This window comes from Uloborus diversus, chromosome 5 (genome assembly GCF_026930045.1).
Source record: "Uloborus diversus isolate 005 chromosome 5, Udiv.v.3.1, whole genome shotgun sequence".
NCBI classification, from domain to species: Eukaryota; Metazoa; Arthropoda; class Arachnida; order Araneae; family Uloboridae; genus Uloborus; species Uloborus diversus.
Window position 1 is genome coordinate 64,731,267 of NC_072735.1, and position 27,744 is coordinate 64,759,010.

At 32.3% G+C, this 27,744-nt stretch overlaps 1 protein-coding gene across 1 annotated transcript; it reads left to right on the forward strand.

Moving 5' to 3' along the window:
* On the forward strand, window positions 1-27,744 carry LOC129221923 (G1/S-specific cyclin-D3-like). The gene is given in 7 exon segments (XM_054856304.1): window positions 1-222; window positions 5,036-5,086; window positions 5,088-5,222; window positions 5,224-5,253; window positions 7,387-7,540; window positions 26,653-26,798; window positions 27,571-27,744. Coding segments are annotated over 7 exon segments (912 nt in total).

Sequence of the window (27,744 nt, forward strand, 5' to 3'; positions counted from 1 at the left end):
ATGGACTCTACGCTACTGTGGAACAACGGGGATATGATGTGCCCCGTTTCCAAAGGGGACCCCGTTCTGAACTCTGATCCACGTGTTTTGCAGCAATTAATTCGCGTGGAGAGACTGAATGGTAAAACATTCAGGTTTGTCAATCACCGGTGTTATTTCAAAGAGGTACAAGATGAAGTGCAACCTTATATGCGGAGGATACTTACTAAGTGGATGATGGAGGTAATTGGTGATTATTTTTTTTTAATTGAAATCGATAACTTTATTAAAATCTAGTAAACTAACGAAATAAAGATACTGCTTGGATTATTTAAAAAAAAGTGTCGTAAAGACCACACGATGAAACTGTTATCTATTATCTCTTTTTTTTACATTCTGAACTGTTACTTCATCCTCACGTTTTCTCTCACGCCACGCTCTTATTCTTTCTATTTTCTATTTTTTTCTTTACTTCTAATTTTGTTAAAAGTTAACAAACTAATTTTAAGGCTAAACTTAAGCAATGTGGATTACTTTTTTAAACCCAGGACTTGAATAAAAGAAACCTGCATTATTTGAAAAGTTTAAGCCGCCCAAAATTCTCAATAATATGCTTGCTTAAGTTCAGTCTTAAAATTAATTTGTTAAATTCATTAACAAAACCAACCTTAGAACTATTATTATTTTTCATTGTTTTTAGCAACAAATAAAAAGCGGAAATATTTTAACTTTATAAATACTATTATTTTTCATTGATTTTGACAACAATGCAAAGACAATTACGTCTCTTCTAACACACAAAAAGGTTGCGAATCAGAATTTCAAAGCCCTCACATAAAAAGTGTCACTTCAAAAGTTTCACAAGTCCAAAACCCACAATTCTACGCTTACTTAGGTTCAGCCTTAAAATTAATTTATTAATTTCATTAGCAATCAACTTAATAATTACAATTATTCATTTTTGCTTTTGACAACGATTAAAAAACTTCCGCCATCCAACCAAACTGACCGGGATAGAATAAGTGCAACAAGTATAAGTTGCAAAAAGTTTTCAAGAAAGCATTTGAATTGATGATTTGAAATAAGAAAGACGAATCAAGAGACTTACTAGATCGTTGAAACAAAGAAATTCATCGTTGTTTCAGACAACTTTCATTTAAAATATTATTATTCACATGAATGGTTACACTTTTTATGTGAATGATTATATTGATGAAGAAATGTTTTATTAATGTAATAAAAAATAATCATTTTATATAATCGCAATAATGCGATTATATTAAACGATTATTTTTTATTAAAATATATTATAATCATATAATATAATTATTCATTTCGAAAAAGAGCCACGAACACCAGAATTGTTTGCAAAGTTCGTAAAGTTTCAGCGGCTTGTTATTTACAATTCTATGCTTGCTTCAGCCTTAATATTAATTTTCGAACTTGATTAACATCACCTTTATAATAACTATTATTCATTTTTAGTTTTTTAGCAAAGAGTAAAAGGCTTTTCCCACCCATAAACGACAGAGCAGGTACAATAAAAGCTAATGAAAATATAATTTATACATTAATTAATATAAATTTAATATAAATTATTAAATAACATAAATGAATAATTTATAGAAATTACATTAAAATATAATTTATATATTATATAATATATTTTTCTCTATATGCGCAGTTATTGAATATTTAATTTGTTTCTTGTAATTTCTCATTCATCAAGAAAACTTGATTCTTGATGAATTAAAGTTTTTGCAATGAAGGATTGCAGACAGATGAAAACCGTAATACCCAAATTTATAATTTTCCATAAATTTCGGTCTCTCTTTTCAGATTTTTTTTTTCATAATGAAAAACATACTGAAATAATAATAATTAGAAGAAAACATGGATCGTATTCTAAAAATTATACCATAATACGTGAATCAATAATTAAAACAGAAATTAGCTATAGTAAGAACTTTGCACAATGGCATACGAGATAATGTAAAAGAAAATGTTACATTTATATTTAAAAAAAAAATCATTTTAAAGGATCCAAAATGAAAATGAAAAATACTTTCTAAACTATTTCATTTAAATGCCTTTAGTTAAAAATATTTTAAAGTCAAATATGATTTAAAGAGTAATCATGCATAATTACCTTTATTAAACGTTTCAAGTTTGTGTAACAAAATAATAACATACAAAAAACATCCAATCCAAAAAAAAAAAAAAAAAAGGCTAAGAAAAGAGAAGGAAATATTTAAAAATGATTTGAAAAAATATCAATTATAATTACCCTAACTAATCGTTTAAAACTGAATAATAAAGTGATAGCATACAAATATCTGATCCAAAAGAAATCGTCATAAATTAATAAATTTAAAAGAATTAATCACTAAGATGAGATTTATTGTCTGCAAATCGTGATACAATAATAATGAAGTACTCTATTTATACATGCGAAAAAAAAAGACGATAGTGAAAGTACTGGGGAGTATATTTTATTGGCTACGTTGTCGTTATCTGCCAATCGCAAAGACAATGAAATGAAAAACGTAAAGGCATGGTAAAATGAAATGAATAAGCAATCTCAAATGCTCTATAAAAATGGTATCGTTTTAAATTATAATTTAAAAGTAAATATTTCGAAATCAAACTACGATCAACGCATTAATTATCTTTTAAATTGGGTAGAAACAACTTGTGCGAAGAGTGAAATACATCTGTCCAGTGATGCTGCTATCGTTGCAGAAAAAAAACAGTTTTACAGAGATCCTGATCGTTCAAAAAAAAAAAAAAAAAGGGTTAGGTAGTGTAGAAAGGGAATGTAGGGTGAAATGGGTAATAATAATTACAAATTTATGTTACAAAAAAAAAAAAAAAAAAAAGAAGTATATTTTAATGCTAATGAAAATATTACTATCAAACTACAAAATAAATACGAATACATTATTTCGTCTAATATATTTACAAACTTTCAGAAGTGGCTACCTTTAGTCTTAAAACAGAGCTTTAAATGTGCCACAAAATTTTCGGCTATGAGCCGCAACTCACTTACTGATATTTTATCCCATTCCTTGCATAAGGATTTCTTTAGAAATGGCATTTTATGAAGTTTAGTCCAACCAAACATTTTTGTGTTTAATTTGCAAAGGAAAAGCATAATTTTCCCCTCAATATAATTCCTTCATCAATTAAATATGGTTTTATGAAAAATTAAACAACTTCATGTTTTTACTCTACCGATTGATTTAAAACTATTCTGCCCCCCCCCACCCCCCACGTTCTCATGGTTTGGAATCAATTCAAAAGAAGGTCTTGGATGAGTAGATTTTCTGCACAGAAATATGTCAGTTTAAATAGTACATCAGTGAAAATGTGAAGTGCATCATTCAAATGTCAGAATTCAATCTTTGGGTTTTGCTTGTTGGACATCCCATTCCAATATTTTAATATACAGTTGAAAATACCTGTTTTTATACCCATGCCATCCTACCTGACTCTATGGGCTAATAAATGGTTGAATACTTCATTCAATATATTTATCATTTATATTTATTTTAATTAAATACTTGACTCGATAACTTTTATTGCATTGCTTATCTTTATTCTTTTAACAAAGGGAATTGAACGATTCTGCATTATTTACTGTATTGTTAACGAATAATCACGTTTAAGATTTAAATGCGTATTAAATCTGAGCAAAAGTGTATGAATAAAATACTAGAATGTTTAATAATGTATTTAATTTTAGCACTACTTTTTATTCAAAATTACATTTAAAAAATAGTTCATTCTACTATAGAATAAGCCGTTTATGCCTTATTTTCAGCCCAGAATTTACTCTTTTTGATATAAAAGTTGTTTTTGTTTGTAATTGTTAAATAGAATGTTAGAAGTTTCGTTTTACACCGCATCAAAAAATGCTTACAATCAGAAATTATTAAGTAGTTCATTCGAATTCACTAATAAGGCATAATTATTCATGATTCAATAATTATTCATTACCGTTAAGAGATGAATTTTTATTCATTTCGTTTCCATACATATGTTTTATTTCTCAAGAAGTAAGCTTACATTTTAAAACAATAATGTTGACTGCTTTCAAACTTTTAAAATATACATTTGTAGTTGTTAGCTACAATTGTGGACATAATCGGATGATGGGAAAGATTTCTCTCTCTCTCTCTCTCTCTCTCTCCCCCCCCCCCCCGTCCTTGAGAGGAAAATTTATAAGAAAATAATGGATTTTTAAACGAAGTCAAAGCTAGAAATCTTATTTCAAATTTTTGCATCACTGCGATTTATTAAAAACGAACCCCTGAAAAAATGTGGGGAAAAAATATTGGCATAATAACCGATAATTCATGATGAACAATACATTTTAAATAATTTAAAAATGCATTCTGTTTTGTGCAATTTAACTTAGCTATCTTATCATGTTGAAATATTGCTCTTGTTAATTAGCGAATTAGTTCTGTGAACCATGTTAGTCTTTTTTCATCAATATAATTTCTATTCAAGAATTCTCTGCTTTTAGGAATTATATATACATATATATATCATTTGAAAGACAGGTGAAACTTTGTCCAGAAAAGTAATTTTAGCAAATTTTCAAGCAATAGTATTTTGCTTCTCACAAAGTTAATCTACTTTCAGTCCACAAACCTCGAGTACATTTGATGTACTAAAAAAACTGATACTTTAGTGGAAATTATTTTTCAAAAGGTTAAAAAAAAATTAATAAAATTAAACGAAAAAAAAAACATTATTATGCAAAAACATTTTGCTTAATTCCAAGAACATCTCACAAAAAGCTTCTGTCGGATGCCTTAACATCCATTATCTCATTTTGTCTTAAATTGAAAAGGGGGTGCTTGTAACCCCGAAACACGTGTCTGGATTTGTTTGCAAATCCATGCATTCTTTTTAAGTTATTGTTTTTATATATTTTTTCACATAAAGGTATTTATTTTTCTCTTTATCATTGACGAATCCAGTGCATGTGTAAAATATATTATGTGTCATATGTATGTGTCATAAATACGTGTCATTTTCATTTTAGGTATGTGAGGAGCAAGGAATGGAAGATATTGTCTTTCCTTTGGCGACGTCCCTACGTCGACAGGTTTCTTTCCTGTGTTCGAATTCAAAAAACGCAATTACAACTTTTAGGAGCTGTGTGCCTTTTAATAGCTTCTAAATTACGGCAGTGTCGATCGCTAACTGTGGACGCACTCATATATTACACAGGACTATTCAGTAACAACCAAAGATATTACGGTCAGTATCAAAATCTATTCTTGAAAACCTATTTTAATTTTAAAATATTGAATGTCAATGATAATAATAATAAGCAGAAGCGAATTTTTCAAAATTTTAATTTTCAGTTTACTGAATGGTTTAATCCTGGCAGTTTTCTAGCTTTTGAAACGCTTATAACGGTAGACGTTTACAAACGCTTGTAAAAGGACAAGAGTACAGTTCTTTGTAATCCATTCAATCCTCATATAAATAATAGCCAATGATCAAGTAACCCGCGGTTTTCAACAATGAAACTCGCGCCACGGCATGATAATTTGATAATAAATTTTGGTAATGTTTAACATGTAGGGAAAGGCTTTAGTGTGACTAGGCTAAACTCGATCAGGTCACTTAAACTGTTTTACTGGTAAAACAGTCATTTTAGGAGAATGAAGAATAAAAAAAGTGCTTGAAAATCAACGCTATCCACTGGAGTTTGGGGTTGATCCACTGTAGTTAGGGTTGAAATTTCAAATATGAAAATATTACCAAACAGGCAATTGCTTCGTTCAAGTGTAGAAGAGTAGATGCAGTTTTCACCCGTCACACCTTGACGGGCCACTTTCTAGTTATTAGATAAAAGAAAAAGCTGATAGTCCTGTGAAAGTTTGCCAGCGACAAAGAAATAAAACGATACATTACCAAGACACATATAAAAAGTTAAAATTCCATTAAATAAAACATTATAGATTGGGTCAAGCTAAATTGCAATGTTTTGGTTTTCTCAAATTTTGATACAATTTTGTTTCTCTGTAAGGAAATTGTAATGAAATAAATATATCTACTTCTTTTGATAATATTTAATTAGCAAAAAATACAAAATTAAAAAAAAAAGTGGAAAGCAGTTTTAAATAACTATAAATAATCTTAAAGCATTTGAATTCAAATTCAATTAGAAGCTCTAAATGCAGTCCTTTTTAATAATTCATTACTTTTTTACTTGTTTTGTTGTCAAAAACTTTCTCACTGAACATTGATCATCACACCTGTTTTTATAGTAGGAAATAACATGAGTGGTTTAACCACCTTTACGTATTACTATAAAAATTGTATGGCATACCTATGAGCTACGCTATTAATACATTGCTTTAGATTCAATAAATATGGTCAAAAAAAAGGGGGGGGGGGGGGTCCAAACACACATTTTAGGAGAGCCTTTTTCCGTGTGTAAAAGTATTTGTTCTGTTTAATTGCCTTCAATCAAAGAAAATGATTTGCAGATCAGACAGAGAAATCAATGTGGTAGATACAAACTTCTAAAGCAAATATTTTATTTAAATTACGAATTTCATTTCATTTTAAGTATCAAATTAAAAAGACGCAAGAAAATGTTATTTTCTATGTACAATGGCAATAACCGATGCAAAAAGAAGTTCTGTTCACGTTTTCGATCCAACTGTATATCAAAATTTGGAAAGTTTTAAGAACTTCACATGATAGGGGTAACTACACCAGTAATTAGCACTTTAAGAGTTTGTCCTTAAACTTACCTCTGTTTTCATTACTTAAAAAAAAAATCACTTGCAAATATTTTTGTATTAAATGAATGCACATCTGTGCATCTATTTAGTTCATTAAAATCAAAAATGCTTGAATTGATATTTTTATAAAAATATGTATATTAAAAAATATCAAAATCACCAGTAATTGGCACCTGATGCCCCAGTGTATGACACCTTGTGATCCAATAATTGGTACATGATAATAGAACTGGAAAATCACTTTTCTTTTCCGGAGAAGAAGCTTTAAGGATTAAAACTGGAGAAGAAGCTTTTGCAACAAAAATGGCTGATTTGACACAAGCCACAATGGTTTCTCTTCCCTATGCACTGCTACCATTTTGTAACATGAATTGAAGTTATATTCTTTAAAGTAAATGTACATTCAGTTGGTATATAGCCTTCTACTTTTAAAAGATTGGATACGAATCTTATTTTAGGACATTTTTGTTGGAAGTCCCAATCACTGGTGACCTGCCAATTACTGGGGGTGTTTCCCTATACTTAAAAATTTTCCTTTTACGAATTTTTAACTGTTTGATTTTATCAATCCATTATTATTTCACTATGAAAGTTTTAATGACAATTTTTCATTTTTCTTTCTCTTTTATAGACGTGGGAAATGCTGGTGCTTCGAAGTTTAAAATGGGACATGGCGTCTGTTATTGCTAGTGATTTCGTCGACCCTTTACTATCCAGGCTAGATATCGACAGAGAAGACCTCGTAAGGCGGCATGCACACACGTTCATTGCACTTTGTGCGACAGGTAAATTGTCTTATTTATTACCAAAATTTTGTTATGTTATCATTGTCTTGATGTAAATCTGTTCATCATTTGACTGTGACGATACCCTTTGGTGATTTTTAATGGGACAAAAAGAATTTCATTAAAGGGAAAAATGTTTGCGATGATTATCGATGCCAAGCAATATTTCGCTTATTGTAATTGTGATTCTCTAAATAGTATTAAAAAGGTATTAACTTTAAAATACATTTGGGGTGATCAAAGCTTTATATTTTGCATAAAAGCTTTTTTTATTTAATATTTTATATGAAGAAATAAAAATACTTTTTGAACAAAAAGTAAAATTTTGTACAATAGCGTCATAAAATTAAATTTGCCAAAAAAGGGGGGGGGGCATACACATGTGTTTATTTTGTCGAACGTCCTTACAGTTCATATCTTTTTCGCATTGAAAAGGGGGGTTCCTTGTAACATCAAAATATGTGTCTTCATTTTTTTTTTTTTTTTTTTTTTTTGCAAATTTACTTTTCAATGCTGCCGTACATATTTTCAATTATTTTTTATTTAGAATCGGATGTACTAAAAGTCATTTCGCCTTCGTCTTTAAAAAGTAAATGGTGATTAAAATAACTCACCAAATTTTTATTCAAATACTACATTAAATAACTAAATTTAAAAAGAAAAAGAAGTTGAAGACATCTCTATGAAAGGCATTGTGTGCGTGTATTTTATTCTAGAAAAACGAAGTTACAAAATATGTTGTTAAAAATAAGTGAAAGAATTGTTTTCTTTTTCACATCTTTGCAGCTATCAAATCCTTGTGTGAAAACTAACTGTAACTAAAAAAGTTTAAAATCTTTTGCCTTTACGTGTTTTGTGATGGTTACAAGGAATCCTTTATTCAATACGAAAAATTTGGAACTTCAGATTACAAGCAGCAATTATAAAGAATCTTTGCATTTAAGGTCTAACGAGTCCTTTAAACATCAACTATAGATTTGCAAGACCCAGTTATGTGGGCTTTTAATAAACCTTTTTCCACGCTCTTTTAAATCTACGGTTCGATCTTTTGGATTAACTGTACAGGGTTATTTATTTTGTTAACTTACGCTCTATTTTCACGCAAGTCAATCACAGCTGCGGCCGAAATGTTTTAACTCAAAACTTCTCCATCGCGACGCAGCGTGCGCTATTGTGACCCAAAGCATCTGCTCCATAATGTGTGATGTCATTTTTTCTCCGCATCACCTGGTCTGCATATGTGGGGGGTGGATGAAGGTTTCCACGCACCCGTTGATCGAACAATGGGGGCACGCGTGGCCCCGTTCAATGTGCCCCTGGAACAACAATGGAGGAACGCGTGATATAGCTTTTCGTGAGTATCGGATTTCGCCCGAAAAAAAATCCTATTTCAATGTAGATAAACAATTTTTTTTTCTGGCCTTTAAATAGTTTACAGTGAATTAAATGATGGGACTTAGTTAAGTGATAGTGTAATGCGAAATTTTCTTTGCTTGACTTAGTTGAATTTAATCTTCTGAATAGTACATAAATGTATAGAAGAATGGACATTAAATATCGATTCAATTTTTTTAAATTAACTTTTACGCTATTTCAATTTTATTTGGATGTTTGAATCTTAACAGAAACTAGAAGGTCCAGAGCTGCACTCATCTGGCAATGTTATGAAATGAGTTTTCTATTCTTTAGTTTACAAAAATAAAAAGTGAGCAATTTTGTACACAACTCATTCCATCATTCAATGGTTCTGAAATGACTGTTTCGAAGTTATTCTTGAAGTTCTTGAATTATCTATTCCTGCACTGAAATATTCTATGCACTAATGATAGAAATCTTGTAATGTAGTGAAGTCTAAAGGAGGAGTTTTTAAACATTAAGAAATATTTATTTTGCTGTGTTAACTAAGGTGCACTACTTTTATTAAAATAATTTATTTTTCATCCCATGTCTGACGTGACTCAAAGTTGCCCTCAAATGGCGGGATTGCTTTGAACCAGGCTAATAATTCATTTTAAACGGATTTAATTCTTGTTATTTCTTAATTCTGGATAACTATATTGCAGTTTCGAAGCTTTTGTCCCATTTTACTTTAAAAAAAAACAAAAGAAAAAAAGCTTACACACACACACAATTAAAATATGAGTAGGGCAGTTTAAAATAGAGAAATGTAGTTCACAGTTACTCTGAATGTCTGTAATCAATTAAAAGAAAAGTTGCAGGGTGCTTTAAAAAGAAAGAAGGATCTTTTAAAGACAACACATATTTTGTACCTTTTTAAATATACCTAAAGCGTCATTTCTAGTCATTGCTTATGGAGCAGGGAAATGGGCTCAAAAGTTAACTTTTGCCTACTTCAGATTTACATGAACCCCGATCTTTTTATAGTCAAAGATTGAGGGCAAAACAATTGAGGCAATGAGAAGCAAAGGGATGCAAATGAATCAAGTTTTTAGTAATACGCATGCGAAGTTCAAATTCTTAGGTAGGCTCTCAGTAATTTTTTTTTTTTTTTACATCATGCTGCATAGAAGCACCTACCAAAGCTACTAGATCTATCCCTTGTCCTAAAACAGAGGAGAGTTTCTCCTACCTAGTTATAGCTAAATTTTTAATTGTGGCACGTACATCCCTTTGCTTCTCACTGCCTCAATTTACGGGACCGGAAACTTTGAACAGACTGTGAAAAATCAAGGTCTTTCTGTAAGAATAAAATACGTTGAACTCTGCAATGACCATGAACCCATCCTTGCTAATGAACTCGATGTCACACGGTCTGCATATTGCCAACTTTTCAAACAATAATTTGCGGTCAAAGGAAAAAGCTCTTTTTCAATAGGTGAGTCTGAGAGAATGCCAATTAAAACGGTTCTTTTGTTGTAACGTTGCTTTTCATTGCATAGATGAATCCTATAGTTTCAGAATGGAAGATGAGATGAAGCGTGCAGTCCCACCTGTTTAGAAGTACCTCTGCCCTCCTCATATCTTGTATCTTCTTTCCGTTTTCATCACCTGCTCTTGATCTTTGAAATTTCCGCTACACGCGAAACGGCTCCCTATTAAAGCCACGAGGGAAGGAGAGGGGGGGGGGCATCTAAATCTCGGATTTTACACCTGCGTGTAAACAATTGTGCATAATTACCATATTTAGTGTGTCAGCGGGTTAGCTAATTTCTTTCAACGAATGTCTCTTTCAACGAAACTTCACAGAAAACGATTTAAAAAACCGGGGCTGTGGAGTTGAAGTCGCCCTGATATTGGGGTAAAGGAGTCGCAGCCGGAGCGGCACACACAAAGGGAAGTCCTAGGGGCCCTTGAGTTTTTTTTGATTGACTATAATGTATACAGTACGTAAAATAATTCCAAGTAAAGGTAACAATAAATTCAGATTTAATAAATTAAACAAAAAAAAAAAAAGCCCCTCTATTTCTTCCCCAGCAAAATCGATCTGTATGTGAACATAAATTGCTCTACAATGATGATTTTGCTTCTCTTTTTTTTGTCTTCAATTATGAGAAAAGTAATACATTCATTCTTATGCTTTTTGGTATTTTAATTAAGAATTTGTTGGTTAATAAAATGTTTTTATTAGCTAATAATAACTAATTATTCAACATTTTTCAAAAAAATTTTCAACCGATAAAAGCAAAAGAATATGTTTGATTCGTGTTGGAGTATTATATGAGACTGGCGGGCCTTTTCGATCTTGGACAACCCCCATCTCCCTTTGAAAAACTCCTGTGTGCGCCACTGAGTCGGAGACTTCAAAATTCAAGGAATAAGTCTCGGAGTCGGTCATTTTGCCTTCGTATGCGTAGCTCTGACAGGGACGTAGAATCGGGGACGGAGTCGTGGAGTCGGAGTAGGACTGATTTTAAGGCAAAGCAGTCAAAGTGGGAATCTTTAAAATTTCGAGAGCTGGAGTCCGTCATTTTCCCTTCAAATCTGTAGCCCTGTAAAACACTTCCTTCATGAATGTACTTTTTGGAAGTGTTTTCATTCCAAAGATATAACAAAATTCATATAATCTCATCAAAAAACTTTTTAAAAAAAGTCATCATAAATACCTGCGATGCAATTTTCAAAGGAGAATTATTAAAAATTAGCGTTTAATTAAGTGTTTTGTAGAAGAGTTCTTTATTTTAAAATTCTGTTTTTGTATTAAAAGTTATCTTTTAAAATTAAAAATACATCGAGTATTCTCAAAAATTACGAATATTTCGAGATATCTTGCTGTGGCAGCAAATGAGTGATGCATTTTATTCTTTTTAGAGTGTGCTAATTGTTGATATTGAAAGAAAAAAATTATAAACTATGATCTTCGAAGAAGAAAAGAAAAAGATATTTCCATAAATAGATCAACATTTTCTAATGAAATTAATTCTCAGAAACTAAACCGAAATCTGAGGGGAAAGCATCGAAAATGTCTTAGGCACTCAGACAAATATTCTAACTAAAGCAGATTTCGTTTCACCAAAAATGCAAATTCAAATGAATTCATTGTTTTTCGTTTTATTTATTAACTAGTGGTACCCGCGCGGCTTTGCCCGTAGTAGAAAATTAAAAGGTCATTTGGTTCGCCTGTATATTTACAAACAATGGATGATGAATTTCTCGCCAATTTGCTATGTTCATTTGCTTGCCCATGTTACGGTTCCACGTTATGATAATTTCGTAATTTACTCTTCCACGTTGTGATAATTTGTTTGGTAAAATGTTCTTAAAATTAGAAAATTAAAAGAACAAAATTGAATTTTCGAAAAATAGCTTCGAGGTGCACACCCCCATGCTACAAACTAATTTTGTACTAAATTTCATTAAAATCGGCCGAACGGTTTAGGCGCTCTGCGCGTCACAGAGATCCAGACATCGAGACTTTAAGCTTTATTATTAGTAAAGATAAAGATTTATAATAGCGTATAATATTATGTGAAATACTTAAATCCACCATCTGCTACATTCCATACGGTAGCAATATTAACTTTTTAATCAAGTTTTATTATTTTGATTACCCTTTAACTTGTGTACGGGAGCAAATTGTATAAATACGCACCTCAGTTATTTAGACAAGCGTCCAAGATCTGAAATAGACAGCAGAAAAACGGCAAACAAATAGACAGCAAAACAATGTAAAACATGGTCAATGATTCTATTCACTCTGAATGGCAGCTGGTATGAAGCAAGAATCCCCTACCAATCATACCATATGTCGCGGCCAAAAACTACGCAATTGTCTTCTTTACTAACTGCATCAAACATCTGTCTGGAATGCTTTGACCCTGTCCTCAAACAAGCAAATCAAAAGTGGACTGTGCCAAATAGTATCACTTTGCAGTATTTTCAGTCGGTGCAACTTAAGTCTTATTGTCCTCTTTGAAAAATTTTAAGCGAGTTTAATTATTTCCAATTTTACATCAAACTCTACTTTTTGCTTCTTTTGCTTTGTTTCTAGATTTATTGGGGTCAGGCAGAGTTAAAATTGGAAGGGAAAACCCATTTTCTATTTGCACAAAATATATTGATTTCATTTGTTGAAAAAAATTTTGTTGAACAGTATTTTTTAAGACTGAGATGTTTCAAAAACTTTTACGACATACTGTAGATTTGACCTTGTTATAAAAAAGAGGAAGACAACACCTTTGAAATCGTAACTCAATACAAATATTTTGAAAGATCTAAAGGCACTTTCAACCACCTGCCTTTCCATACCAAAACTAGCGCTCCGAGCGAACGGAATGAAATTGACCTTTCCTTCTTCTCTTTTACTACTTAAAACGACCCACAAGACTTCTTCCAAAGAGTCGCGTGCCCGGCTCGTGGCCTCTTTTGTTTGCACAAAAAGGGAATTATTTGAGTAAAACTCACAAATAAATAAAGTCTTAACACCAAGCAGCTGTCTACATTTATTAAAACTGGTACATTTTAAAACTTATAAAGGCATTTATAACTCTAAAGCAGTAGTCGGCAACTGGTGGAACGCAGTCCAGATCCTGGCTGTAACCAGTCAAAAATTGGACTGCCAAAATTATTTTGAAAGTTTAACTTACACGAATAAATTACTTTAAAATATTCTTCCGCAGACAACATACCTTTGGGTACTTAAATTACTTTAAAATAGTCGTCTGTAGATAACAGTACCTTCGGGCGCCACTCTAATTATTTTTTCTTAATGTTTTCTAAATTATTGATTAACTAATTTAAGTCATATGCTTGGCTATTATGTAAGTTTCACATACGTTTGGGAAACTTTTGATGAACAAATATTGCTCAAAATTCACGACGCCCACCTTGAACAAACTCTTAGCAAAAACAAACTGCTCCTGTGTGAATATCACTTGCGAAATCTCAAGACCTAAATGTAATTTCTCCCGTCGATTTTCAAATAAAAATATGCCCATCGACCTATCGATTATATATTTAATATTAATCTGTGTGTAAAAATTTAAATGAAAGAGCACAAGTGTAAAGCACATAATTCCCCCCCCCCCCCCCGGAATTTGATGATTTTTTTAATGTGTCCGGATACCAATTAAAATTACTTACCGACCCCTGCTCTAAAGCATAAAGACTAGAAAATAGAAAGTGATTTCATTTTTTCTTGTTTAAGTCTTTCCAATGTCATTCTCTTCATCGCCCCGTACTTAAAAACGATAAAACGATGCTTACCGTTTGTACATTGCTAAGTCCAACTACATTGGCAAAATAATTTTTAAGATTGAGAGGCTGCAAAAACTTCTGCGACATGATTATGGCTGTGACCTCACAAAAAAAGACGAAGGGGTACACAAGAGCTCCTGAAACATCTGAGAGCCCTTTCAACCACCTGCGTTTTCATACCTAAACTAACGCTCCGAGCGAACGGGGTAAAATTGACCTTATCTTCATTTAATAATGATCCACAAGACTTCTTAAGAAGAAGATTGAGGTGTTGCACAACCTAACCACATGCTTCTAGGACATCGTCGCGTGCCCGGCTCGTGGCCCCTTTGTTTGACCAAAAAGGGCCCCCCCCAGGCGGCAGATGTTTAACCTGGGAGGCAAAAATTCACTGAAAGACCGCACCTGGACTGGGGCCTCTGGCTCCTATATAAATGTCTCGGTTGAAGGACCGTGGTGCCAAGTCAATGAGGTGGCGAGAGAGAAGAGAGGTATCGTCATTTGTATTGTCCCCAGGTACGGCTTAGGGGGGGGGGGGGTCATTAAATGGATCCCACGTTCGTTTGGCTTGATCAGATGGGAACCAGGTGAGAAGGATTGGGGATGGAGATGCAAAAGTGCCTTTTTGTAATCTTTTTAATTAAAGGTAGACTCTTCAGATGTGGTTTTTTTTTTTTGGAGTTAACGCTTGGCGGAGTAGGATAAATCATCAGTTTTAAAGAATGTATTATTATTTTTCTTTTGAATAATGTGCCTGCTTTGTCCCATTGAATCATGAAGGAAAAAAAATATGTTCGAACATGCGTCTGTCAAATGATAATCTGCAACAGATGTGGGTGATATTATTCAATTATTTTTCTTGAGCAAGGACCGGGAATTTTAAACACATAAACAAACAAATAAAACTTTATTATAAGCGCAGAAATCAACATTGCTACATTAATATCATTTAACTTTGCTAACAAAATGAATTCCATATTTAACAGAAATTAGAGTTTTAAGTAAATAAGACTAATATGAAAATTTCCTTAATTAGCGAGCATAAATTGATTTTTCTTTGTTTATCCACCAGTGAATAAATAAATGGATCTCACGTTTGTTTGACTCGATCAGATGGGAACCAGGTGAGAAGGATTAAAGATGACTGAAATGCAAAGGGGATTTTTTAATTAAAAGTTGAATCTTCAGATGTGTTTTTTTTTTTTTGAGGAGGGGGGGAGGAGGTTAATGTTTGGCGGGATAGGATAAATCATCAGTTTTAAGAAAATGTACTATTATTTTCCTTTGAAGTATGTGCCAGCTTTGTCCATTGAGTTTTGACCAAAGAAAGGGGGGGGGGGGGAGTTTCGAACATGTTTCAGTTTGCAAAACGGGAATCTGCAACATATGTGGCCGAGGTTATTTAATTACCTAAATGAGTAGTGACCGGGACGTTTGAAAAAATAATTAAATATATCAAAAATTTTCTTCATGCAGAAATAAACGTTGCTGCATTAAAATACAATGCGTCGATAAAATAACTACAGGTTTTGAAACAAAACTATTTTTATATAGTACAATCATAAAATTTAGTTAATTTTATAGTTATGTACTAAAATATTAATTTATCAAAATTTTAAATATTTAGTAGATTTCAATGTGTGACATGGTTGTGGCGCGCCACACTATCCAAACGGTAATCAACTCCTTTTCACGACATGGCCAGCTATATTGTTTGCTGCACAAGAGATTATCCTTCGCAGGAGATGGTTTAAATATGGAATTTTTTCTTCGTAAACATTATTCTTGATGTGTGCATGGAAAAAAAAAAGTATCATGGAGTCAAATAAGGGCTCTTTGGAGGCTAAAAATTAAGTCCTGATATTCCAGTACACTTGTTACCGAATTAAATATTCCTCAGTGTTAAAAAAGTAAAATGGTGTGCATAAGTTTCATGTGCTACTGATTTCTTCACAATTAACTGACAATAACTCATACCCTGTATATCGATATGATTTTTCAAAACTCTGTAGGGGTCATTCCATGTCAAGTGATACAAAATTTGGGAAATTTTTTCCCTCACCTTTTTGTATTTCTTTGAAATTTGGCTCATTAATTTTACCCCTCGAGTTAATCAAAAGTCTAAATTTTTAGATTTTTTTCTCTTTTATTTTTTTATTTATGAAACTTTGATTTTTCGAAAAACCCTCTTTTTTTCATGGATGCTTGAACATAAAATGGACGATAACTCAGCACCAAATATAGATAGAAAGATTTCGTAAAAAGCATTTTAAAGTATATTAGTTGCTGTTTAATAAGATATGCAACATGACTAATTTCAAAAATTTTTTTATTTTTAAAATTATGAAATTTAAAATTAAAATTTAATATTTTAAAAATGGAATTTTTTTTGAAATTAGTTATGTTGCATATCTTATTAAACAGTAACTAATGTACTTTAAAATGCTTTTTACCAAATCTTTCAATCTATATTTGGTGCTTAGTTATCGTCCATTTTATGTTTAAGCATCCATGAAAAAAGGGGTTTTTCAAAAAATCAAAGTCTCATAAATAAAAAAATAAAAGAGATAAAAATCTAAAAATTTAGACTTTTGATTAACTCGAGGGGTACAATTGATGAGCCAAATTTCAAAGAAATACAAAAAGGTGAGGGGAAAAACTTTGGATCACTTGACATGGAATGAATGACCCGCAGTTCTTTTTTGGGCACCTTGCAATTCAATTTTAAAATGAAATTTTTTATTGAAATGATTCAATTTTGAAATGAATCCATTATTTACAGAAATTAGTATTGCGTAAACAATATTAATATGACAATTTTTATATTGATTGATGACAAGTTGATTTTCCTTTGCTCATGTTAGCAGTGAATAATTTTTATTTTTTGAAAGAAAACGATTGGATTGTTTTCGCCGGTTTTCATTCAGTTTCAGAATCGAAATCAACATTTATCGCGTACATAAATTACCGGGCAGAAACATTTCTTATACATTTTTACAGCATTCCAATGCAGGCTAGTTTGGCAGGAGATGAAAATACTTATTTTATCAATCGAATAATAATAATAAACTAATACTAATTTCTTTAACTAATTCTATTATACATACAAATAATGCGATAATAGTTTTTGCTGCAAGATATTAAAAAGTTACTTTAGATTTTATATGCACAAAACTTTGTATCTAAGTGGAATATTTGCTCATGTAACTATCCAAAAGGAAAAAATGCTTCCCAAGATTAGAAAATATGTAGCAAAATCAATCGAAAAAATAATTAGCGAAAAGAGAGCTAGTACTTTCTTAAGAAGAAAAAGAGGGAGCCAAGTTTCTATAATTAAAACTGATTTAATAATGGCTTTTAATTTTAATCAATTTTAAGACGTAGATTATTATTATTTTTTCATAAGTTAAACAGCAAATAGTGTTCCAAATGTATTCTTGGAATCAAATTAGCGCTTTAGGTACAATTAAGGATGTCGTATTTTTATTCTATAACATAGTGATTAATGCATTCATATTAGTAAGTTTTAATATATTTTTCTTTTCTTTCAAATTTTACTATTTATTTGTTCATTTTATTTTCGACAATTGAAAATTTTTAAATTTCACCCAAATGTTGTTCAGAAAATAACTACTCAAAAAAAAATTTTTTTTTTGCCCTATGTCGTGTAAGATTTTATTAGGAACATTGTTACGGATTTTTTTACTAAATTTATTATTATTTTTTTACTGAGAACCTTTGATCAGAAAAGGAAATACAATTTATGTAAATTAAGATTATGGAATAGGATTATTTATTGCCTGAGCTACTGATTCTGAAATTGCTTATTCATCATCAATTCGTGTTTTATTATGCTTTTCTCTGAACACAAAACGATGAGCACACAACTAAACAACTCCTTGCAACGTGCAAAATATCAATTTTTTTTTGCTTATGAATCAGCTGACTTTTGCTTTTTTGAAAGAATTTGCAGAAGTTTAATTTTAGTTTTTAAATGATTTTGGAAAATTGATATCAGTATCGAACCAATACCACCGATACCTACAGATTAAACGGGGTCACAGACGCAAAAAAATCAACTTCCGCTAATATTTTCCTTTCAATTTCCTTGAAGCAAGGGTGCTTCTGTATTTTACCCCCCCCCCCTCCTTTTTAGAAAACACCATTCAAACCGAATATGATTTAACGGAAGAAAGGGGAAGGGAAAACTTGGGGAGGGGAGAAGCTGCCTTAGCACGCGCCGATCGCGTGGTTTGGGTTGGGATGAAAAAAAAATCCAGCTGTCAATTTTTTTCTCTCCTTCAATGAGAAGGTTATATGGCATGTATAGAAGTTCTATAGCCACAAAGTTGCAAGCAGCTGTAAGCTACTGCTCCTAGATTTTCTTTTTTCTTAAATTACGTGCATGTGTTGCTAATCGGAAGAAAGGACGATTCTTTTCTGGTCGGACCTCAACAGCATTGCGAAAAATTGGAACAGTTCTAAAACTGTTTGGAACAGTTGCTGTTGCCCCCCCACTTAAAAAATACAACTACCATCTTTTTTTTTGTTCCATCGTTGAGCCGATGAAAGATAACTGATGATTTAAGAACAGCTGAGTTTATAAAACGAACAAAGTTGACGCTCCCCCCCTCTTTCGTAGAAAACTTCTTTTATATTTATTCTGATTTATGTCTCTTGTATTTATTCTCATTTTTACGTATTTAGAAGAATCGACAGGAGCTGGTAAAATGCAATCCAATGGAACTGCCAAGACTTTCCATTAAAAGTCCAATCAATTAAAAAATCAAAAGCATTCAATTGGTATAAATACAGACAATTAGATAAAAAGAAAAATCGTTAGAATATTTCTTTGTTCCTTGTCTTTTTTTTCCCTCCGAGTATTTCACTCGAGATTTTATAACAATGGAGGCAGTGAGAAGCAAAGGGATATGTAAGTGTCAATATTAAAAGTTTGGAGATAACCAGTACAAATAGTACGAGAACCTACCTCTCTTTTGTTTTGTGGTAAGAGATAGCACTAGTAGCCATGGTATACAGCAAGATTTAGAAACATATTTTAATGAAAGACGAATTACAATTTAAATTTTGCTCACGTTTTATTCAAATTTTTTAAAACGTTTATTTACATATCTTTGCTTCTCACTGCCTTAATTTCTATTTTCAAAAGATACTATCCGTTTTGAAACATACAAGTTGCTTCGTTTCTCTGACCGAGTTTTTTTTTTCCTTTGTCATTCCGAAACCGTACAAAATTAGAAGATGATCAAAAGTTATTGAAATATCACTTTTGATCATCATGTTATGAAACATATAATGAAATCACTAAGCATAACACTGAAAAAATAGAAAGATCACCTGCTTTATAAAAGTTAATACTGATAGAAAATTTTGTTAGTTTTCAGTTTTTACTCTTACATTTTCCAGGGAATATTTAAAGATGCTTTCCACGAGCTATGTACTGTAGTAGTAGATCATTTTTGTTACACCCTTATGTGTATTTTTTTGCAACGTATTGTAATTTTTACCATTTTTTAGAGGTAAATTGTTTAGCTTTGAGAGTTGGAAAGATGAACTATCATTATTTGAATTCAAGATTGTGAAAGACAATTAGTAACCATGCGCAGAAAGGTGGAAAATATTTAAAAACTGAAATAAAACTTAAAAGTATTTCAGAATAAAAGTACAGTAGAACCTCATTAATCTGGACTATTAGGGGATCCAGGTCTTCTGGATCAAAAAAGTACGGAATAAATGAAATAACACATACAATTGAGCCAAAGTGCATAAGCAAACTATTGTACACAGAAAAAATAAAAAATTGTATTTGAATTCAAGAGCATGAAGTATAAAACTGTAAAAGAGAAAATTACACGAATGCAAAATGCGGCCTACAAAAATACATTATTGTGCAGTAACTCGATATTTAATTACACAGTTTGTGCATTTAAATGGCTGTCCGCATTAAGCGCAGTTCGTTTTAATAAAGTTCGGAATAGTGAGGATCTACTGCATTGAGAAGGGATAAAAAGTGGATTGAGTGAAGCTTTCAAATCTTGCAGCAAGGATCTCAAGTCACGTGATATATTTTAAAGAAATCATTGGAAAAAATCATGTTTCTTTCACTCGTTTCACATAAAACGTGTCTCCGATTTGTCGCAGTTGCAACATGTGATTTGGGATCTTTGCTTCAGCGTTTCCTAAATCAATGATTGAAATTACTAACTCTCTTACTAACTTCTTTATTCTCTCTAGTTATTAATTCCTGTTCTAAGATCTACTGTAGCTGAAATATGACTGGGGAACGTTAATATGCTCAAGGTCACAAAGTCCTCCAAGTGAAACGATACCTCTAGTGTGCTGGATCAGGGATCGCTCGGTTTCTGGTCTGGATCAAAAAATCAGAGCTGTTTTCAGGGTCCTATTCAATTGGTTAAACCACAAATAGTGGTAAATACGGGGGACTCAGGAGTGAAAAGGGAAAAGTAGCTCAAATCAGGGGTGCCCAACTGGGGGAAGGGGTCATGGCACAGACTGCGGCATTGAAATTTTTAGGGGGGGGGTGTTCTGAAGGGTATTTTTCACTTTTTTTGGGAGGAGGGCTCTTGTTTTGGGAGGGGTCTTCGCGATTTTTAGGGGGAGGCGGGGTACCGCCCTTTCTATTAGGGCGGGTGGGGACCCCTGCTTAAATAATATGAACCTAAATAAATGCAGTAGCGGAATATAAACTCCTAATGCCAACAATACTATGAAAATTTCACCCAAGAGTGAACCGCCGAATTTTCCCACACTAATCAAGCCCGGGATGGGCCATTTGACCATCAGTGACAGTCACGATTAGTTGTACCGTGACAGGAAGCATCGCGTGATGTCCACCGGAAATACTGATGCGATGCTCCCTATATCAGGCACTATGATGCGATTCCGTACTATTTTGCGCTTCTAACGGGACGAGCTGGAGCTAACGAAGCGCGGGGCAGATGGCATTGTCTCTGTCCATTTGGATGTAGGCAAACGATCGGGTGTTATTAAGTGATGGCGCAGCAGCTGAAATGAAGCTGGTAGCTTTCTTCACAGGGGAACTCACGCAATTAGCGGAAGTCTGTCTTGCTCCGACGTGTCGTCAAACGCTATATGGAATTTAAATGTGCGCTTCGGATTGTATCTTTGGGTTCATCTTTCGGAAACGGGGCGAAAGTTACAGCTTTTTGATCTGGTGAATCAGGACAGTGAGAGGATATTTCTAGCTGGGAAAAATGAAGTACATCCGCGCAGTTTCACAAGGGTGCCTACATAGAGGGGGGGGGGGGGGGCATGGCGCAGGCTGCGCCACTGATATTTTTAGGGTGGTGTTCAAAGAGGCATTTTTCTCTTTTTGCGAGGCACCCGGTTTTTTTTTTTTGAGATATTTGGAGGTGGGGTGGGGGTCGGAGGATGGGGCACCCATGAGTTTTATAATCACTTTTCTGTGCATTCGAAAAAATCCTTTTGAAATTATTGAAGTCTTATTCGTGCATTGATAAAATAAAAAAATTATAATTCTTATGATCACTACCGCAATCAGAACTTACCTTCTAAGCGGGGAGTGGGGGGGGGGGAGATGGGGGTCAAAACAGTCCTTACTTGACTTAGATATTAGGATTGGCAGTGTCCAGTGTGTGTTAAAACCAGGAGTTCTTGGGAATAGAGGGGTTTCTTCGCATTTCGCCTCCCCCTCTTGCTTAAAATTTCGCAATTAATGTTTTTTTTTTCTCATCCATTAAATTAATTACTAGTCCAGTCTCAAACATCTGCCCGCACAAACCCTTCGCTATTGAATCTGATTTGCCCGATGGCTGGGTGGATCCATAAGTTTTTGGAAGGGGTGTCAAGTTTCAATGCCCACCCTCCAAACGAGATAAAACCCTTTCAAATTCCCCCCCCCCTAAATTTTTCCATGGCGCAAACTACGCCATGGATCATATCTCCTCGAATTTTCATCAAAAGTCACATTTTTTTAGGCAAAGAAGCTGGCCACGTTACCGAAAATATCGATATTTCCTGAAGCGAGTGGCGTGTAGTGTAGACTAAGGAGCATCCTCTGCAAGATTTTTTAGTGAGCCCACCTTAGAGTTACCACAAAAAATTTAAAGTCATAATGTGAAACAAAAACATTATGGTGAAGTGATATTCAAGTATTTACAATCATTAATTTTATTTTAACAACATGATAAAGATCATAATTGCAATTGAAAAGGCGAAACTTAGAAAAACGGGATTGTGATTTTTCCAAGGATTTTTCGCTTTTTGGTCGCTTTTCATTTCCACCCGATTTTTTCCTATAGTATAATGGGGTTGTTTCCTTTAGTCAAAAGTAGTACTTTTAGTCACTGAAATTGATAGAATAAGCAAAAAAAAAAAAAAAAAAAAAAACATGGACCCAGAAAATTCTTTTATTTTCCCAACAGTTATTTTTTAATTAATTTTTTAAAATGTCCGATTTTTCAAACAAGGCTGGTCTAAATGACGTCACAAATGATGTTTTTTGGCGCATCTTTGTACTGCGTTTCCACGTTATGATAATCAAGAAGCGAATTAAAATTGCGCTCTACGCTTGCTATCAACCATATCGTTGCCAATACACATGAGTAAAGATGCGAATTAAATATTTTGCTCTGAGAATGGTATTTCATCATTTGTGATGTCATCGGCAAGAAATGTAAACAATGAAAGATCACCGATTTAAGTAATTTTTAAAAAATATTAAACTTAAACAAATTATTTAAAAAATGGTTAGATCCTATGTTTTTAAGCATATTCTTTCAGAAAAAAAAATACTTTTAAAATATTGGAAACGAGCCCATTGTAAAAGAAGAAAATAATATAATTAAGAAAATAAAACGGACTCAAAAAATGATTAAGAATGCATCCTTTTTACTGACATTCATTCATATGATCGCTTAAATGTATTTAATTTTTTTAAATCAGATTCAAACATAAAATTCTACTCACTTTTTTGAACGTGCTTTATTAGTATTCAAGCATGAAATCTTTCAACTTTTGTCGTTTTCCACATCACCCAAATAAATTAAAAGCAAATTCTACTTTTTATTCATAGTTAAAATTAATTTGATCCCCATTTAGAAAATAAATTTCTTTTTTGAAAGAACCATTTAAAACATGCCATCAAATTTCGCAACAACTACATAATCTTCGAAAACGATAAAATTCATACATTTCTTGAAACTAATTTGATACCACATTTCAAAAGATAATTTTCGCATTTTCAAAATAAAAATTTAGAGGTGGAGAAAAAATAATAAAATTTCTGGAACTGTTTCAAGCGGAAACTATTACGCGAAAAAGCCTTCGCTCTTTTCGCAGGTTCTAGTTTTCCTTTCGGATGTGAAGCAATTTAATCGTAAAGATCGAAACACACATGCCCAAACCTGCGAGCGTAACATCTGCTTTTTTCGAATTTGAAAATGCCCCTTGGGGATTGGTCGGTTGCGTCACTTGCTACAGGAAATACGACGTCCCTTTAAATCGAGCGTCTTTCGAACACGTGAGTTTGGGGATTTAAAGGGAGGATTCAAAGCGAGAGACAGCGCTGTTTTGGCGATTTTTTTTCTTAATACAAGTGTAATCATTTTTATTTCCTTCGAATTTTTATGAGTATCTTTTTCAAAGTTGCATCCTTTGGCATTAAAATAAATAAAAATACCTTTATGTACTTGGACGAAATTTTTATTTTGAACACAGAGGTGAATTTAAAAAAAAAAAAAAAAACTAATTTGAATTCTGAAATTTTGAATTCAAATTATGTTTTTCGCAACAACGAACTGAGACAGGACTCTACTCATTGTAGTTATTGTTTCTAGAAACGGCTCCTGTCCCCCCCCCCCTAAGCCTGCCTCTCCTCCTGGGCGGTTACGTGTGCATAGTTGTGTGTGTGCGTAGACCTGTTTGTATGCACGTAGGCATGTGTGAGTGTATGTGTGTGAACGGGCGTGTGTGTAGGACATGGATGCTTCCGACCAGGAGAAGCGGATAGCTCAAAACCGGAGCAGCCGCGCCGCCAGCAGAGGACGGTGGGCGGTGCTGCTGCAAAGGCTTCTGGTCCAAGTTGAAAAAGGCACGGACACCAAAAACGGTCAAATGAGAACAATAAGCAATCGTGATTGCTCAAAAAAAAAAAAAAAAAAAAAAAAAAAAAAAACCGTAAATTGGGTCAGAAATACATGCTTTTGCTGATATAAAAACCAGTTCATGTTATTTTCTCTGTTCAAATAAAATGAGAGAAAGCCCAACATATTTATTTCTGTAAAATTGATAACCGTTCAACTAAAATATTTTTTTACACCCTACCTTTATACGACCTAATAATTCCGTTCGGTAGTTTCTTTCCAATGCAAAATTTTTGAATTATGCCTTAAAGCTGTAAAATTTCCAGTAAGATATTCAGTTTTCGAAATTTGAAAATTTTTGTTACCGACGTTATAGCGTATTTTAAATTAAAATTGTAACATTTCTCAAAAAGTCTTTGCTCCTGCATCTTTTTTTTTTTTTTGTCTCTCGCTTTTTGCCAAATTTTATTTATTACATTTGTTATTGCATTGGCATTTAAAAATATTTAAACTGAATAATAAAAATAAAAACTACAATTTTACTTTATAAAACGGGAGAGGTATTAAATAGTTGAAAATATTGGCACTGAAAACATATTCAGTGCCTCTCTGGTAATATAGTTGAGGGAATACATTCAAAGTTTAAACAGCAAAATATTAAAGAACCAGTTAAAATGGTGAATAAATATACTTGATGTGTATGCATTCTTAGATTATTTTCCCCTTAGCCCTTATAGATGTTTAAATTATTCATACTGTGATTAAATGAGAATCTGATGTTAAATTGAGCTTTTTTAAGTATTTGATTCTTAGATATCATTTTTTGTGTTCGATCACTTTAATTGCGGAAATATATATATATATATATATATATATATATATATATATATATATATATATATATATATATATATATATATATATATATATATATATATATATATATATATATATATATATAACTCATGGAGCTTCAATCGATTCTGAAGTTTTGGCGAATTTAAAAGAGCCTTGGCTCCAACTTAAAAGCGGATATTGAAAAAAATATTTCCAGCAACCATGCGCGGGAGCAGGTGTTGGCGGGATTCGTGGTCTTTGTTACTTTTGGCGGGTTCCACAGGAAGTTGACGGAGAACCTTTTAAAAAGTGTCCCTGCATGGGATTGGTCGATACGACCCCTCCTTCATCTAGCCTTAGCTGGGGCCACCATATGCTTTTAAAGGAAGTACACACAGATGACATCTACGTTTTTATGTGCCAGACCATAAAAGATCTCTTTTGTCATTTTGGTAGTTAAATATTATTTTCATAGATGGCAGCAGCATAAGTGTTGCTCCTAACTAAGCATAGGAGTTAAAGGGAGATTGTCCACACCCCCTGAATAATGCACTAACATTACACCTCGTTTCTGCCGACATGAACCTCACTTCAAGCTCAATAATTTATTTGTTTTTACAGTTAGAAAATTGCTGATTTTTTTTAATTTAAAAAAGTTATTTTTAAAAAAAAATCTGTATTGATTGGATGAACTACTGCTTTGTTTACCTTAAGAAACAAGGTCAAGAACAAGGTAACAAAACCACATGATTTTTTTTTTGTTTTTGTTTCAAGTCCGAATTATATCTTATTAACTCACGATCCCCCCCCCCCCATTCATTTTATTTTTTCAGAATGTTTTACCTGAAGAAGCACGCTGCAAAATTTCTTTTGGAATTTTGCTTTAGGTATTTTCAGTTTTAATTCCACAACAAATGAATTGTACACAAATGTTAGGGTCAAAATTTTAAGCAAACTTATTCTCCAAAAACTTCAAAACAGAATAATTACAAATAAATGAATAAATTCTATAGTGGGTTACAGGTACATTTTTCAAACTTTTTTTGTTTGGGGGGCGGGAGAATGGGGGAAATATTTTTATCAATGCATATTCTATCGGAAAACAACAAAAACCACTCTCAAATTATGTGTGTAAATACATTGATTTCTTTAAGCCAATGCGGAATTCATCCTCTCCGCAACCCCTAAATTACGTACCAGGTTGGTTATATTAAAGAAATATTATTTTTGAAAATCATAACTACATGACACAAATTGTTGATATAATTAAATAATATAATTTTATTGATTTTTCTGTGACAGAAATTACATACTGCGCTCCATTGTTTCTCAACGAATTCATAACAAATATATCCATTTATAAACCCTTTTTTTTTCAAACATTGATGTGTGAAATAACAGTTAAAAACACCTTAGAATCTTTAAATAATATTTGTAAGCAGGGCTATAAAAGTGTATAATTTTTAAAATTATTTTTTAAAAATATAATACATGTTTCATATCTTTTCTTTGCAGAAGAAAAATTTCTAGTTTATTCAGCATCGTTGTTGGCAGTGTCTTGTGTTGCTGTTGCAATAAATGGTTTAACTTGGTTACAAAAGCCTTGGAAATCATCAATAGAGTTAGTTATGAAGTTAACAGAATTGACAGATATTAACACAGTAAGTAATTGGACACGTTAGTTTCAATTTTAGAGTTAGATTTAGATCTAAAAATACAATAGCACGGTTAACGAAAATCAAATCAAATCTAATTATAATTATTTTTATTTTAGGCATTGAAGTTATTATTATTATTATTATTATTATTTAAAGAACATAATTAAAAAAAAATCGGGTCTAAAAGGTAAAACCATAAGCAGATTCGTGGAAGACATAGGGCATTGTTCCCTGATAATGTTAGGACGACAGTAAATAATTACATTAATTTTATTCTAATACTACTTTTGATCAGTTATTCAGCAAAAGCCCCCCCCCCCCCCAAATAAAAAAGGGAAAAATATGTGCCATTTTTCTGCAAACAGTTATATGGCGACCCCTAAGCATTCACTTAAAAAATTAATAAATACAGCTCTTCTTCAAGACAACTTTTACTTTTTATTCTGCTTAATTTTATGAATTTTTATTTAACTCATAAAACAAAATGTCAAATAACTCAAATATTGAATAATATATATAAATCCCTGAAAGACTTTTCTTCATACTCATTAATATAGGGATTACTACATTTGTTGTTTAGTATGTCTGAGCTTTTTGAAATTATTGTATTGATTTTTTTTTTTTTTTTGGAATACTAAAATTCTTGAGTAAAAGTTGGATACTCTTTTTGCACAGAGAACTGCTTAAGAACACTTGATTATGAAAAAAATAGTAAATACTTTGAAATGTTTAAGTACTGCCATACATTCTGTTAAAACTAATTTATTTGTTTCAGAAATATGTGCAAACTTGTATGAAAGATATAGAAGATTTACTCGCCTTAAACATTGCCCAACTGCAACAAACAGTGTCCAAAACAACTTCTTCAACAAGTAATAAAGTAAACTGTTCTATAGCAGCTAATGGCCAACCAGAAACGCCAACAGATGTTCAAGATGTGTTGTTTTAA